Source organism: Telopea speciosissima, chromosome 11 (assembly GCF_018873765.1).
Source record: "Telopea speciosissima isolate NSW1024214 ecotype Mountain lineage chromosome 11, Tspe_v1, whole genome shotgun sequence".
In the NCBI taxonomy this organism is placed as follows: Eukaryota; Viridiplantae; Streptophyta; class Magnoliopsida; order Proteales; family Proteaceae; genus Telopea; species Telopea speciosissima.
The window spans coordinates 41,647,925-41,662,139 of record NC_057926.1 but is presented as its reverse complement, the minus strand read 5'-3'; the positions used below and the strand labels follow the sequence as shown (position 1 = coordinate 41,662,139).

General features: G+C 40.7%; 1 protein-coding gene across 5 annotated transcripts in view; it reads left to right on the top strand.

Annotated features, from left to right (window-relative positions):
- Window positions 1-14,215, top strand: part of LOC122645974 (ADP-ribosylation factor GTPase-activating protein AGD2-like) — a 128,664-nt gene that overhangs the window by 4,659 nt on the left and 109,790 nt on the right. For all 5 annotated transcript variants that reach the window (XM_043839409.1, XM_043839408.1, XM_043839410.1 and 2 more), the window contains exon 4: window positions 1,266-1,336. In XM_043839409.1, the coding sequence (XP_043695344.1) occupies window positions 1,266-1,336 (71 nt within the window). The remainder of the gene's footprint in view (window positions 1-1,265; window positions 1,337-14,215) is intronic.

The following is a 14,215-nucleotide window of genomic DNA, read 5'->3' as shown; positions in this document are numbered from 1 at the left end:
TTATTTATTTGAGACAAGCATACAGATAGTGGGGAAGGGAATTGTTTGGGTCTCTAATCTTAGATCTTTCAGGTCCAAAGCCAATTGGATGCATTTAAATATTTGAAATTCCGATCAATATAGCTGAAATTTGGCAAAAAATTTGGTTTTTCTGGTTCCCGAAATGTGGAAAATGAAATGATCAAACTGTCAAAATTTTGGGAGAAATAGTTGAAATGTTATATTCCATACAAAATACCAAATGTTGAATCAAAGTGATTGAAATTGGCAAAACAAGTCGAAATTAGGGAAATGAGTCAAAATTGCTAGAACACTTCAAATTTATTTAAAAACATAAATAAAAACATACTATCTTTGGAGATTCAAATCTCTCCCATACTCATCTAAACTTCTCTGACAAGATTGCAAAGAGACATTGGGGGTTGAAACTTCGAGAAAGAGTAAGTCCCTAAAACTCATCATCTTGGTTCCTTTTTTTTTTGGCTAGATTTGATCAATGTTTGAATGCTTACACTAGCAAAATAAAGTGTAAAAATTAAACTACAACTTTGGGTGTTCTTTCTTTTTTTTTTTTTTTAAAAACATCAAATCACTAATTACATGTATATATGCTATAAATTAACCATCCCCCTAAACTTCTATTTAAAATTCTTAGTATTTCCCTTGTTTCCTCTCATTTTTATTCACTTCCCAAATTTTACCAAATTTCGATCATATTTCGACTAGTTCGACATAATATTTGGATTTCGATTGGAATCAAAATGACTATCCTGTCAAAATCTCAGACCTTGGATGCAAAATCATGTAACATAATAGGAGTTCATTAAACTTGGTGTTCCTAAGTGTAAATTAGAGAACAAGAAATCTAGGAGAGAAAGTGAACAGAGGAGATGGCTTCAGACTTAGGAGTCTCGATGATAATAATGGAGACTCCAGGCTCAATATGTATAATAATAGGGCAACACATTACATAGGGGCAGAATAGTCCAACAAAACAAAAAATAAAAGAGAAGAGGACATTTTACTGTTCACGTGAACATTACCCAAAACACAATAACTCTAAGCAATGTAAATCCTCAGATGGTTAGGTCCAATGGGCTGCTTTTAATCTGGGATAGGTGAGGCCACTTGGTTGCTCCTGCTTAATCTCCTTTGTCTATGCCACATCTTTTCTTATTATAGATGGAAATTACAAGATGCAATTGGACTATAAATTTAGCCTGTTTGATGTTATGCAAAATTCTCTTTGTCATTTTATGTTGTAGGTCCTGTTATGTCCAAGTTTGTGACTACATTTCGTGAGCTTGGTAGCTATAAGGAACTTCTTCGCTCACAAGTAAGTAGCCTGGCTTTCATTTATCTGTAGAATCTTGTTAGAAGTGCATGATTTTAAGTGACAGCTTTTGTCTCTCTCAGGCTCTCAGCATCTTGTTAAAAGTGCTTGATCGCTTGACCCCTTCAATTGCATGATCCATTGTCTCATACAGTACAGCATTTTCTGTTACTTACACTATGCTAGACCAGCAGGGGATAACCCTAAATGGGCATTGGAACTTTGAATAATAAAAAAATTAGATTTAGTTTGTCACCTAGATGTTGCCTAGGTATTGCCTTGGCCCACCTTGTGGCCTGGTGGGTGCATTAGTGTATAGTTAGTTTGTTTTTTATATTATATGAAAGAGATTCTATTTCTACCCTATTATTGATTGGTGTGCAAGAATATGATGCAACCCTGTGTGTTTTATGATAAACAGTAGCTGCATCATATAAAATTCTGGTGTATATAGATTATAGATGGTGTTATTGTGTATGCCAATTCATAATGTCGTGTATAATATTGTTCAACTGCACCATATAAAATTCTTGATTATATAGATGCTTACCTCTACTATTGTTCGACTGCCCATTTTCTGGTGTTATTGTGTATGCCACTTCACATAGGAACATATAATGAATATGCTCATATTATATGATTTTTTTGAAACTTCACTTCGACTTATGGTTGTTGCTTTTTTTTTTTGACGAATATGCTTATATTATACCCTATGCTTTGTTTATTATATGTTGGTTTTCTCATATTAAGTCATTATTAGCATAATTATATCATATTGCATTGATTTAGCTTTTATGTTGAGTCTAGCATATATATATATATATATATATATATAAATACATGCTCGGTTGCCTTGGCACCTTGACAACTATGGAAGGGGGACAAATTGAAGAATGAAGATAATGTTGCTCATAGAGTTAGAGCAGGGTGGGTGAAACGGAGAGGTGCTTTTAGAGTATGAGATGTTTCCCACAAAAGTTAAATAGAAATGCTATAATACAGCCATTGGACCAGAAATATTGTACGGTGCTGAAGGTTGAGTGACAGAGAAATATTAAATTAATGTGCAAAATTAGTGTAGTTATTTGTTAAGGTGATTGATGAGTGGAAAAATTTGAAAAGATAAAGTAAAGAGTGAAAAAACATAAGGTGATTTAGGAATGCGATAAGTTGCAGCAAAGTTATTAGATATGGCATAGGCATTTGAGGGGGAGTCTGATTGCACCAGTCAGGAGTAGTGATATGATACATATTAGAGGAGTTAGAGACTAAGTGGTAGACCAGTTGTAACTTTGGAAGAGATGGCGAGGAAAGGTACGAGTAGTTTGGGATGACAACTAACATGGCTTTATACAGAATTTAATGGCAACACAGGATCCCTCTATCCAACCTCATTCAGTTGGGAAAAGGCTTAGTTGAATTGTATTTAAAACCAAACTTTTTGGCAAAAGGACAGCAAAGAAATAGATGGTCAACTGATTCTCTATCCTCTTTGCACATTAGACAAATATGACTACATGAGGTGAGGGGCAATGGCACACTGGCACTATCCCATGCGTTTCTTCTAATACATGTCACTGGCGAGGACCTTTTTGTGGAAGCAAAGGGACTTGATTGCCTTTGAGATTTCTTGGTCTCTTGAAGGGAATGATTTGGAATCTAATTGATGGGAAGTCTAGGAGCTGGTCTAGAATATTTGCGTTATTGGCTTCTTCTCTCTTATGCGGGTCGTTTGGTGCTTGTCAAGTCTGTTCTCCAAGCCTCCTACATTTACTGGTCAGGTATCTATGGGCTGCCTCAATCCATCATTAAGTCTCTGGAATCTCTCATGTCTTCTTTCCTTTGGGAAGGCTCAGATGCTACTAGATTCCTTCGGCCTATTAGTTGGGACTCTGTGTGTCATCCTTTTGTGGAAGGAGCTTTGGGTATCAGAAGGATAAAGGATGTGAACTCAGCTGGCATTTTCAAATTGTTGTGGAAGATTGTGTCTAAGGCAAAAAGTATTTGGGTGGACTGGATATATTCGGGCCTTCTCCGTTCGGACTCTATTTGGACTGTCCATATATCTTCGGATGCTTCTTGGACTTGGCGCAAAATTCTGGATATCCGTTCCTTGGTTCTTGGATCTATTCAATCTCACATTGGTAATGGGAACTCCACTCTATTATGGTTAGATCATTGGCATCCTTTGGGAATACTGCTTCATCATGTCAGTCCTAGATTGATCTATGGTTCTGGGCTGCCTAGAAATGCTTTGGTGGCTGATATTCTTAATGCCGACGGATGGGACCCCCCTGATTCCTCTATTCCAGCTCTAACCTCTATCTGGAACTTATTGCCTTCTATTTCCAGAAGACCCTTCATAAGAGATGATTGAGTCTCTTGGCTGCCTAGTTCTTTGGGAAAGTTCAGCTCCAAATCTGCTTGGGATCTTGTTAGAACTCGCCTCCCGCTTGTTCCTTGGAGGAAACTCGTCTGGTTCAAGCATCACATTCCTAGACACAGCTTCACGGTCTGGAGAGTCTTCTTCAACTGCCTCCCAACACAAACTTTCCTCAGGCATCACCACATCTTGGTCTCCTAATTGTGGCCTATGTTGGAATGGGATTGAAGATACAAACCATCTCTTCTTTGATTGCCCTTTCTCCTGCTCTATCTGGAAAGGGATTCTCTCCAAATGCTGGCCAAGAAACAAGAGGATCCTTCCTTTTGACCGAGAATGGATTTGGGTTGATATGACCTTTGGTGGTTCTACTCTTTGTGACATGATTGGGAAGATGGCTTTCTCTGCTGCCATCAACCACATTTGGATGGAGCGCAATCTTCGGAAATGGACCTCCAAATCTAGATCTGCTAACCAGATTTGGGAGTCCATCTCTTTTGAAATCAAATCTAAGCTTAGTTTGGTTGCTCCTACTTCTTGTATTGACACCCCAAGGAACAAACTAATTGTTGTATCCTGGGGTCTTTCTTCCATTCCCTTGTCCCAGCAGGCTCCCCTGTTTGAGCCTCTGCTGCTGGTTCTTGTTCTCCTCCCTCCTATTTGAGGGCTGTTTTCCTTTTAGTAATGAATTTTTTATTCACCCAAAAAAAAACATAAACTGGGCAATGTCTATATAGGAGTTTCATGATGTGGATGGCATCCCTTCGGGGGTGATGCGTTTCCATAACCAATTAGGACAGATTTAAGATACTAATCCACAGGACGGAATCACAGTGAATCAGGACTAAGAAGTGATAGGGCTGAATAGAGAAAATCAATATCCCAAAAGCCAGCCAGCCGATGGGGCTGAAAATCTGGTCGAGTGCTGGTTTAACCCTGCTGAAGTTGTGCGTCAAATATCAAGAAAAACCAATGGTCTTTGGAGTACTGAATGTGAACAGAAAATAGAAACTTTATGAAACCAGAAGATAGAAAGTAAAGGGAAATGTTGTTCTCCCAATCCCCAAATTAGATGATCCCCTATTTCTGGTTGAGTGTTGCCCTAACAGAGAAGAACAACTTATCAAAATTTGAGCCTAATCCAATGGATGGATTGGCTGGAACAGCAGGTCAAATTTGGAACCAGAAGTGAAGAGTATTCTGAAACTGTATGATGCTATAAATAACTTGGCAAAACTAAACAGAAATTTGGAAAGCCATCTCTTTCGATGTATCTTCCAAGATCAGTTTCATCCGGCAGAGACACTCCATTGACAACCGGAAGAACAGGCACATTGTTATTTTTTGGGGCCTTGACATTGCCCTTTTGCGGCCTTCCTCCTCTGCGCAGGCTGGTTAGCCGCCCGTTTGCCCCCCCCTTTCTCTTTCTCCTCCCTCCTTTCTTTCTTGTACATTGGTTCTCTTTCCCTGCCCCCTTTTGGGGTTCGGTAATATATTCATTTACCAAAAAAAAAAACAAAAATTTGTTTGACCAATAAAAGGAGTATCAGCATTGATTACAGAAGAACTCAAGATATAAATTATATCCCCAAGTTGCAGTTTCAGAATACAACAGAAATCACTCACACAGGGTTGTAAGATGCTGGAAATTGAAGGAGAAACTGGATAGAAGAAGAGGGAGAGAAGGGGATATGACCTGGCTTCACCACTAAGACCTGCAGATGGATGCATCACCATCCAGTGCAAGGCTTCACCACCTTGGAGTGCCGCTGTTTCACTACAGTAGCCTTTGACTTCAAAGTGAAGAAGACATGATTTTTAATAGCCAAAGACGTAGGGTACTGATCTCCCCTTCCTTGTATTTATAACATATGATTGCTGGATACATAATTAGTAACTCTTGGATGCTAAGTAGCTTTCAAAATAGTAACTCTAAGAAATAACCACTATTCTAGAAAGGAGAACTAATTGCTATTACACTAAATGGAAAGAAACAAAAATCGAAACTACTAGGTAGACATAAACCTAACAACTAAAAAAGCTGTTTCAGAAATAGAAACTAAAGTAAAAGCAGCCTCTAAAGAATATTCCAACAGCATCCAGCATCTTATCTTCATAGCAGGACCCACACACATTTTCTAGGAACCAAACCTGGCCCAAACCAAGGCCCACACATCGTCTAAACCAGAACCAGAATCATAGGAGAAGTTAGGCCTGGTTCTGGCCTACTTTCTTCTTCCTGTACTGAACTGAATCAGTTCTCCTCGGATTGAAGAAACTTGTCTTTGAGTTTTAGTAGTTGAGGGATGAACTGCATGTGGTGCACCGTGCACGTCCAACTTTACCCCAAAGCAATATTCTGGCCACTCACGAGTCACAATAGCTAGGAATGAAATCCTCAAGGCTTGTCTCTTTCTCCTCGAAAAACTTAGGCGGAATCACGAGTGCTATATGCTTCATCTCAGGATCAGCTTCATTAGTGAATGTCATTAAAATAGAAACGTCCATAATAGTATCTTCCAGTTCTCTCATATCAACCTCCAGGGTAGTACATAGCTCCTTGATTTCTTCAATGTCGCTTACCTCCTCGGTGTCAGTTTTTGTGGCGAGACATGTAAGGTTGACACCTTAAGTGTCCTTACCATCCTCATAACCATAATCATCATTATCATCAGGTGGGTATGGCTTGGTCACTTCCGCAATGGTATTGGAAACCACCGCATTTAACTTCTGTTGCATATGGCAGAATTTTGCAATATGTGCATATTCCTGACAACTAAAGCACCAAGTGTTGGAGCTATTGTCCATAGGTGCCTTCCCTTTGTTGTCGGTAGCCATAGCTGTACCAAAGGATTGTCTGGTAGGGGTAGTAGAGATAGTAGCACGACCTGTAGGCTTATCCGAGACAACACTGACTGTAGACCTTCTGCTGTCCTTCCTGGCTTGAAAGCCAAATTGTCTCATAGGAGGCTCTAGTAACTCCTTTGCTTGTTGGGCTTTCTGGAAACAATCCTGAAGGTCATAAATGTCCACCACTCCGATAGCCTTCCGGATTTTTGGCCTCAATCCCAATTTTAATCGAAAAGTCAGCTGGTCATCCTCCTCTTCGATACCTGTTCGTGACACAAGGGCATCGAATTGATCCATATAGTATGCTACTGATAGTGCACCCTGGCGCAACGAGCTTGGCTGGTCGTGTAGATGTGTTCTGAAAGTCTGTGGCAGGTACTTGTCTTTTAGTGCTTCTCTCAACTGATTCCAAGTGGTATGGTCTGCATCTCTCCTTTGTTACCTTCTTTCATTACTCTTGCACCATTCTTGGGCTGATTCTTCTAGCTTGGTTCAAGCTAGATGTAGCTTCCTTGGTTCTGTCGAGTCTAACCAATCAAAGTAGTCATCTAAACAACACATCCAATAATAGAATACCTATGGATCGTGTTTGCCATTATATTTTTTCAGCTGCAACTTTGCTTTATGAGAATTATCCGTAAAGTGTCGATTAGGAGAGCCGGTCTCAAAGTAAGCACAAGCATGGTCCTCAAAAGAGTGTTGTGGCATGAAGGTTCTTTGTAGTCCCCTCCGTAAAAATCCTTGGTTGTTGGCGGTGGAATACACTGGTGCTTCTTCATACCACTCGGTGGTGCAGAAGTTCAATCATATGGTCAATACACTGCTGTTCTATAGCTGCCACACGGTGGGTTAGCTGTTTGATCACAACAGTGAGCTGGTTTAAGGATTCTTGAAGGCTGTGGCTCACTGCTGCCATGAGCTCTGATACCAATTGATGGGTTTCAATAACATGTTTGGGAATATTTAAGAAACTAAACCACTAGACAGAATCGTAGTGGATTTGGACTAATAAGTGATAAGGCAGAATAGCGAAAATCAGTATCTCAAAACACAGCCACCTGGTGGGGCTGAAAAGCTGGTTGAGTGCTGGTTTAAAATATCAAGGAAAACCAATGGCCAGATTAGGAGTACTGAACGTGAACTAGAAAATAGAAATTAAAGTAAAAGCAGCCTCTAAAGAATATTCGAACAGCATCCAGCATCTTATCTTGATAGCAAGCCCACACACATCTTCTAGAAACCAAACCAGGCCCAAACCAAGGCCCACACGCAAGGATTTAAGTATCGGTCAGGCGATTTTAAGAGACGTATCGTATCGGAGATACGTATCGATCGGTGCAGAGCCGGGGTAAATTTGCCAGAGTTGTAGCCGCAAATTTGCTCATCAGAAGGGTTTTTGAGGGGTCGAGCTTTTAGGACACAGCCCCAATGTTCATTGCTAGCATCAGTCTCTAAGATCAAGAGATCACCAGGAAGAGGGAAGTAAACCGAGGGACAAGATTGGGTAATCTCGGCTTGAATGTCAAGGACTATCTGTGTGTCAGATGGAGTCCAAGAAAAGTCAACATCTTTCTTTAATTTTAATAAAAGACTTTTTTCTTTGGTTGAGAGGTCTTTTATGTAATTACGTCCATAGGATCGATACCTTCTCTAGGATCGATACCTTCTCTAGGATCGACCCCCTCTTATGTAAATTGGTATCAGAGCTTTAGTACGCTCTTTTTCTTTTCTTTGTAATTGCACCTGACCAAACAGGTATAGAATTTGTTAATGATCTCTAGATAGTATCGAGGATCTACAACGGATCGTCCATCCTATCTTCAGATCTGCAACAGAGTGAAAGAGGCAGACTTATTGCCAACTTATTGTAAGCATATGAACATATATTGATGTTTTCTTTTCTGTATTTCATTTCTGTTCTTTGTTGAGACTTATGAGCACACAACCGAAGACTATCTGCGAAGTGATAGATCGCTAAGGGTTACCCCCTTTGAGTACTGCGAAGGTCGTTTCATCGATCTAGAGTTCCGGTTAGCACACACACAGGTTGGTTTATTTGCTGTTTTATTTCTTTGCATTTATCTTGTGATTTCCACGGCCATATATTTGCATAGGAGATTGATGTCCTGAGGAACACCAGGTTGGAAGAACCGTACGTGTTTAGGACCCTTGTCTCTCCCAGTATTGCAAACGGGTTTAGCCCCCAGGAAATTATCTTTTTAATTGCTTAGTTGTTTAATGGCTTCTTTTCCTCCTTGTTTCTGTGATGACCCGCTCATCCCATATGACCACTGTACTCACGCACAGCACGATCGCACAAGCAATAGTGGTGCACTTAATTATTTAATAGATCTCACCTTAGAACATAATGAAAAAATATCAAAAAAATTAGACACTACTCTCACTCTCTTGTCAGATCTGGTTGGTACCCAACAACCAGAAACACCCCCTGAGTGCCCTCCCCGGGCTACTTTTCTTGTTATTAGCACTATAAATGAGGACTCTTCTACTCCTCCTCCTCCTGATGATAATTATATTTATCATAAAGAAATTATGGATCATTGGAAAGACCGGTATAAAGATTCAAACGATAAAAATGAACAATCCCGACTTCTCTCCATGATGCAACAATTCTATGTTGACAACCAACAGAGTTTTGTCCACATAATTTTGTGCTTTTCTCTGACGATGACGAAGACGACGAAATTCTCAACGAATCGTCCTCTGACTCAGCTTCGTCCTCCTCCGACTCAGACTTTGAGTCACCTCCCGAGTCAATCCCAGACTCACCTCCTATTTCCCACCGTACCCCCACTGTCGGTGAACCTTCTTCTAAACGCAAGGTAGGTCCAACAGACCATCTTGACACTGATGCGGACTTTCAACCCCACACCGGGGCCCGCACTTCTTTTGGTACTGACGACGTCTTTACCACCAACCCTGAGGTTCCCATCCTTACCCGAAAGGACGACCTCCATAAATATGGGTTAGCCTCCTATGGCACTTATTTGGATCTTACCAATATTGCCATTAAAGATTATGATAAGGCAATCACAGAATGGGCTCAAACCTTTTCTTTGTTGATTACCAACAACAAAACCACATGGAAAGTAGAACAGTTCCTTGAATACTTTTGTGGTTCTCTGCAAGGTGATGTCTTGCAATTCATTAAGAAGTTTGACCAAACTGAAGACGGGAAAGTTGCAAAAACAACCCTTCTGACCTATGTCTCTAACCCAGAGAAGGTCTTGGTCGAATTCACGAAGCTCTTAAAATCTGAGTTTTGTGGTTACCATCACCCTGACAAGCTTGCAGAAGATGTCAGTTTCAACCTCACCAAGATTAAGCTAAATAATTTAAATGAATTTGAGGCTTTTTCTAAAAAATACATGTCTCTTTTTCAATTATTAGATCCATCAAAATCTGATTATTGGAAGGAACAATTCTTTCCTAAACTCCCTCCTCCTTGGGATGAACTATGTCATACGACATACCCAGGATTCATCAATGACTCCAAAAGCATTGACACCCTAGGCAACCGAATCAATTTCGTGTTTCGCCACATCCTCGATCACTGTTTAAAGGCACGTGCTGCCAAACAGCTGAAACAGAAGGTCTCTCCTGGCCTCTGTAAGGATCTGCTTCAAAATGAATTTGAGTTTGGTACCAAGCCATCTCATTTCTCCAAACCCAAGTCTTTCAAATCCTTTCCTTTTCGTTCTAAGAAAAAAAGGTATCATTGGAAGAAATTCCATAGAAAAGACTTTCCTTCTAAGGACTTTTCTTCGTCCAAGAACAAACGTTTTGCCCAGAAACGCTTTGTTTCCAAACGTACCCCTTACACTGGTAAAAAGGACAAATCTCAATGTACCTGCTACCTCTGTAATGAAAAGGGCCATTTTGCCAATGAATGCCCTAACAAATCCAAGAATGCTCGTAAAATGATTCGTTACCTCGACGAATGTAATTACGAGATTCTTTTCTTCTCCGAAGTATCTGACCCCACAGAACTTCTCTATGAAGTCTTCTCTGAATCGGATTGCTCTGATTCTGATACAGCCTCTTCTGATTTCATCTTTATGGAAGACGAGTCCACAACCGATTCGACTCCTATTGAAATCCAACCGATTCCCTCTTCTGAAAACGACTCGGTTTCCCTAAATCACCTTATTCGTGAAGATGTCTCTTTTGACCCTAATCTCTTCACTAAGCTTAAATCTATTAAGCATGACGAGGTCTATAAGCTTTCCAAGCTTAACCTTTGGTCTCGACGTTTCTTTGACCAAGCAACCGGTAATTCCACTGCTCAGTCTACAGATGATGCGTCTCTTGAGATCTCCCTGTTCAATTCGGCTCAAATCCAACGATTAGTAGCCAAACACCCTCGTTTGAGATACATTCACATTGGTCTCATTCAGATTGAACTCACGGCGCTCTTTCGCCAAGGCATAGACACTCCTGTTGTCATTGCTGTCTTTGACAAAAGATTCCTATCCGATCCAATTAATGCCTTAATCGGTGGAATTGAGTCAAACCTCATTCACGGTTCGGTCTGGTTCAAACTAAGACCCAACTTCTTCCTCTCTGTCCATGATCCAAACCTTTGTGATTCAGTGGTTCTTAAAATTAAGACCCAATGGACTGGCATGAAGGCCGACAGCCATAATCTCGCTGTTAGCTGGAAATGTTTGCACGAATTAACTAACGTTACTTCTACCAAACTATTGCCCCTTCCGGATAAATGGTTCGTTGAACTTTTCGAACCAAAACCTTTCGAACACGAGATCCAACCTCGTTTACTCGATTGGCATGATATCCAGCTTCCCCAGGAATGGATGCTTTCTGATATTCTTGACACCCCTCAAAATATCACTGCTCCTTCTCCTCCTACCTTTGAACTACAAGCTTCTGGAAATAATCTTTATTTCAGACGACGTTCTACTGGCTCTCCTTCTTTAGCTAGGACTGCTAGTACTCCTTCTCTTAGATCCGCTATACCTGGCTCATCTAATACCTCGATTGGCTCTTCTTCTCGCCATTCAGTTTCTTCTTATGTTCCTCGCAATGTGCCTGGATTCCATCCGCAGAACTGGATACCTCCTTCTGCTCGAGCATTCAAAGCTCCTCTTCGTAAAGATTTTACTGACACCGATTCTACTGCTGTCATTAATATCTTTCATCGGTATGTCACAGCCGACACCGATATTTTCTTTCAATCTAATCAAAACCCCAAAAACTACACCTATGTTAAGGGCCATTTTGATTTTTCTGGTTTCAAACCATATACTCTCGATGTCCTTATGGATACCGGTGCTACCGGATGCATTTGTAAAACAACTGCACTTCCTGGCCATCTTTGGGAAAAATTGGAACAACCCACGTATATTAGTGGTGTTTCGGGTCCCACAACGACCCTTGAGTATCGTGCTCACAATATCCCAATCTTCTTCCAAAACAAGCGATTTATAATTCCAAAAATTACTTGTTTTCCCACTATGCATGGTGATTTCATCCTTGGTACGAACTTTATGCATAAGTATCTACCTTTCATCCTGCATTCTGATTCTGTTCAAATTCACCATCCCTCTGGTGATGTTTCTCTTCCCTTGCTTCTATCTCACAAATCTGTTTGTGATGATTTTAGTTTTACTCCCCAACGGATTTCTTCTTCCGTCTTACAACAGTTACCTCTGTTAATTGGTCACGATCATCACACCGCCATCTCCAATTGGCTCCTTGACAAACTCTCTTCCCATTTTTCTGACCAACCCCTCCTTCATTGGGAAAAAAGCCCTCGTTGGTGATCTATCCAACTGACTAATCCTAACACGATTATTCGGGTAAAACCCATCCTCTACATCAAAGCCGATATCGACGAATTCGATAAACAGATTTCCGAATTATTGGCTCTCCGACTTATTGAACCTTCAACGAGTCCTCACTCTTGCCCTGCTTTTATGGTACGCAATCATGCGGAAATAAAACGTGGCAAAGCCCGTATGGTTATAAACTACAAACGTTTAAACGAGCTTATTGTCTTCGACGGATACTTCATTCCGCGAAAAGACGTTCTTATCCACCGTGCCAAACAGGCTACGATTTACAGTAAGTTTGACTTAAAATCTGGCTTCTGGCAAATTAAGCTTACTGAGGAATCCAAACCTCTCACAGCTTTTTCCACTCCTTTTAATCGCCATTACCAATGGACGGTTATGCCCTTCGGATTATGTACTGCCCCTCAGGTTTTCCAACGTTGGATTGACTCCATCTTTGGTTCCCTCTCTTTTTGTGTGGCGTATATAGACGACATTCTCGTCTTCTCCGATTCCCCTGCTGAACATACGAAACACCTTCGTATCATCAGTGATTTATTCCTCCAACAAGGAATAATCCTTTCTCCCACGAAAATCGAACTCGAAAAAACTCGAATCGAATTTCTTGGTCTCATCCTTAGTGATCAAGGCCTCCAACTTCAAGATCACATCCTGATTAAAATCAAGGATTTTCCCTCTGTCCTCCGTGACAAACAACATCTCCAACAGTTCTTAGGAATCTTGAACTATGGACGTAATTACATAAAAGACCTCTCAACCAAAGAAAAAAGTCTTTTATTAAAATTAAAGAAAGATGTTGACTTTTCTTGGACTCCATCTGACACACAGATAGTCCTTGACATTCAAGCCGAGATTACCCAATCTTGTCCCTCGGTTTACTTCCCTCTTGCTGGTGATCTCTTGATCTTAGAGACTGATGCTAGCAATGAACATTGGGGCTGTGTCCTAAAAGCTCGACCCCTCAAAAACCCTTTTGATGAGCAAATTTGCGGCTACAACTCTGGCAAATTTACCCCGGCTCAACAAAATTATAATATTTATGAAAAAGAGATTCTTGCCATTGTAAATGCCATTCAACGGTTTAGAATTTATCTTTTACCTGAGAAGTTTCTTATTAGAACTGATAATCAAGCGGTTCGTGATTTTCTTAAAACCAAAATCAAAGAAACTAATTCTCGCCGTATTAATTGGGCCAATCTTATTAACCAATATCAGTATGAAATTGTACATGTTAAAGGTACTGACAATTTTTTGGCTGATTATCTTAGCAGGCCGCCGTCGTCATGAATCCTCGGCATCCCCCTGATAAGGGTAAAGGTAAAGCTCACGCGACACCACATCGCAAGAGCAAAAAGAAAGCCCAAGCCTCTCCTCTTGGCTTACTCCCTACCCCTCGTGGTGGTATTCTCATTAGAGAACCCCAGGTAACAGCGGCAGTACCTACCCAATGGACTACCCCTGGTTACACTCGAATTCCTGCCACAACAGCGGAATTTTCTCCTTCCCCTTCTCAGCCTTTTAGTCCCTATTTCTTCCCCGGAAATAGTCAAGAACAGGACAGTTAGGATCCCTTTTACTTGTGGAATATACCCCCAGCCAGCTACTCCCAGATTGTACAAAAACAATCAGCGGCTAATATTCCGCCTTCATCTTTTGGTCAGTCGGTCTCCAACACCACTGATTTCTTTCATCACGATGGCATACCTACCAAGTGGTACCATCGATTGAATACTTTGTGGAAGGCGCGAGTTGCGGCGAGAAAAAGCCGTTTAAATCTTGCTCTTACCGCCTTCTCAAAGGCTCTTGGAACTTTCT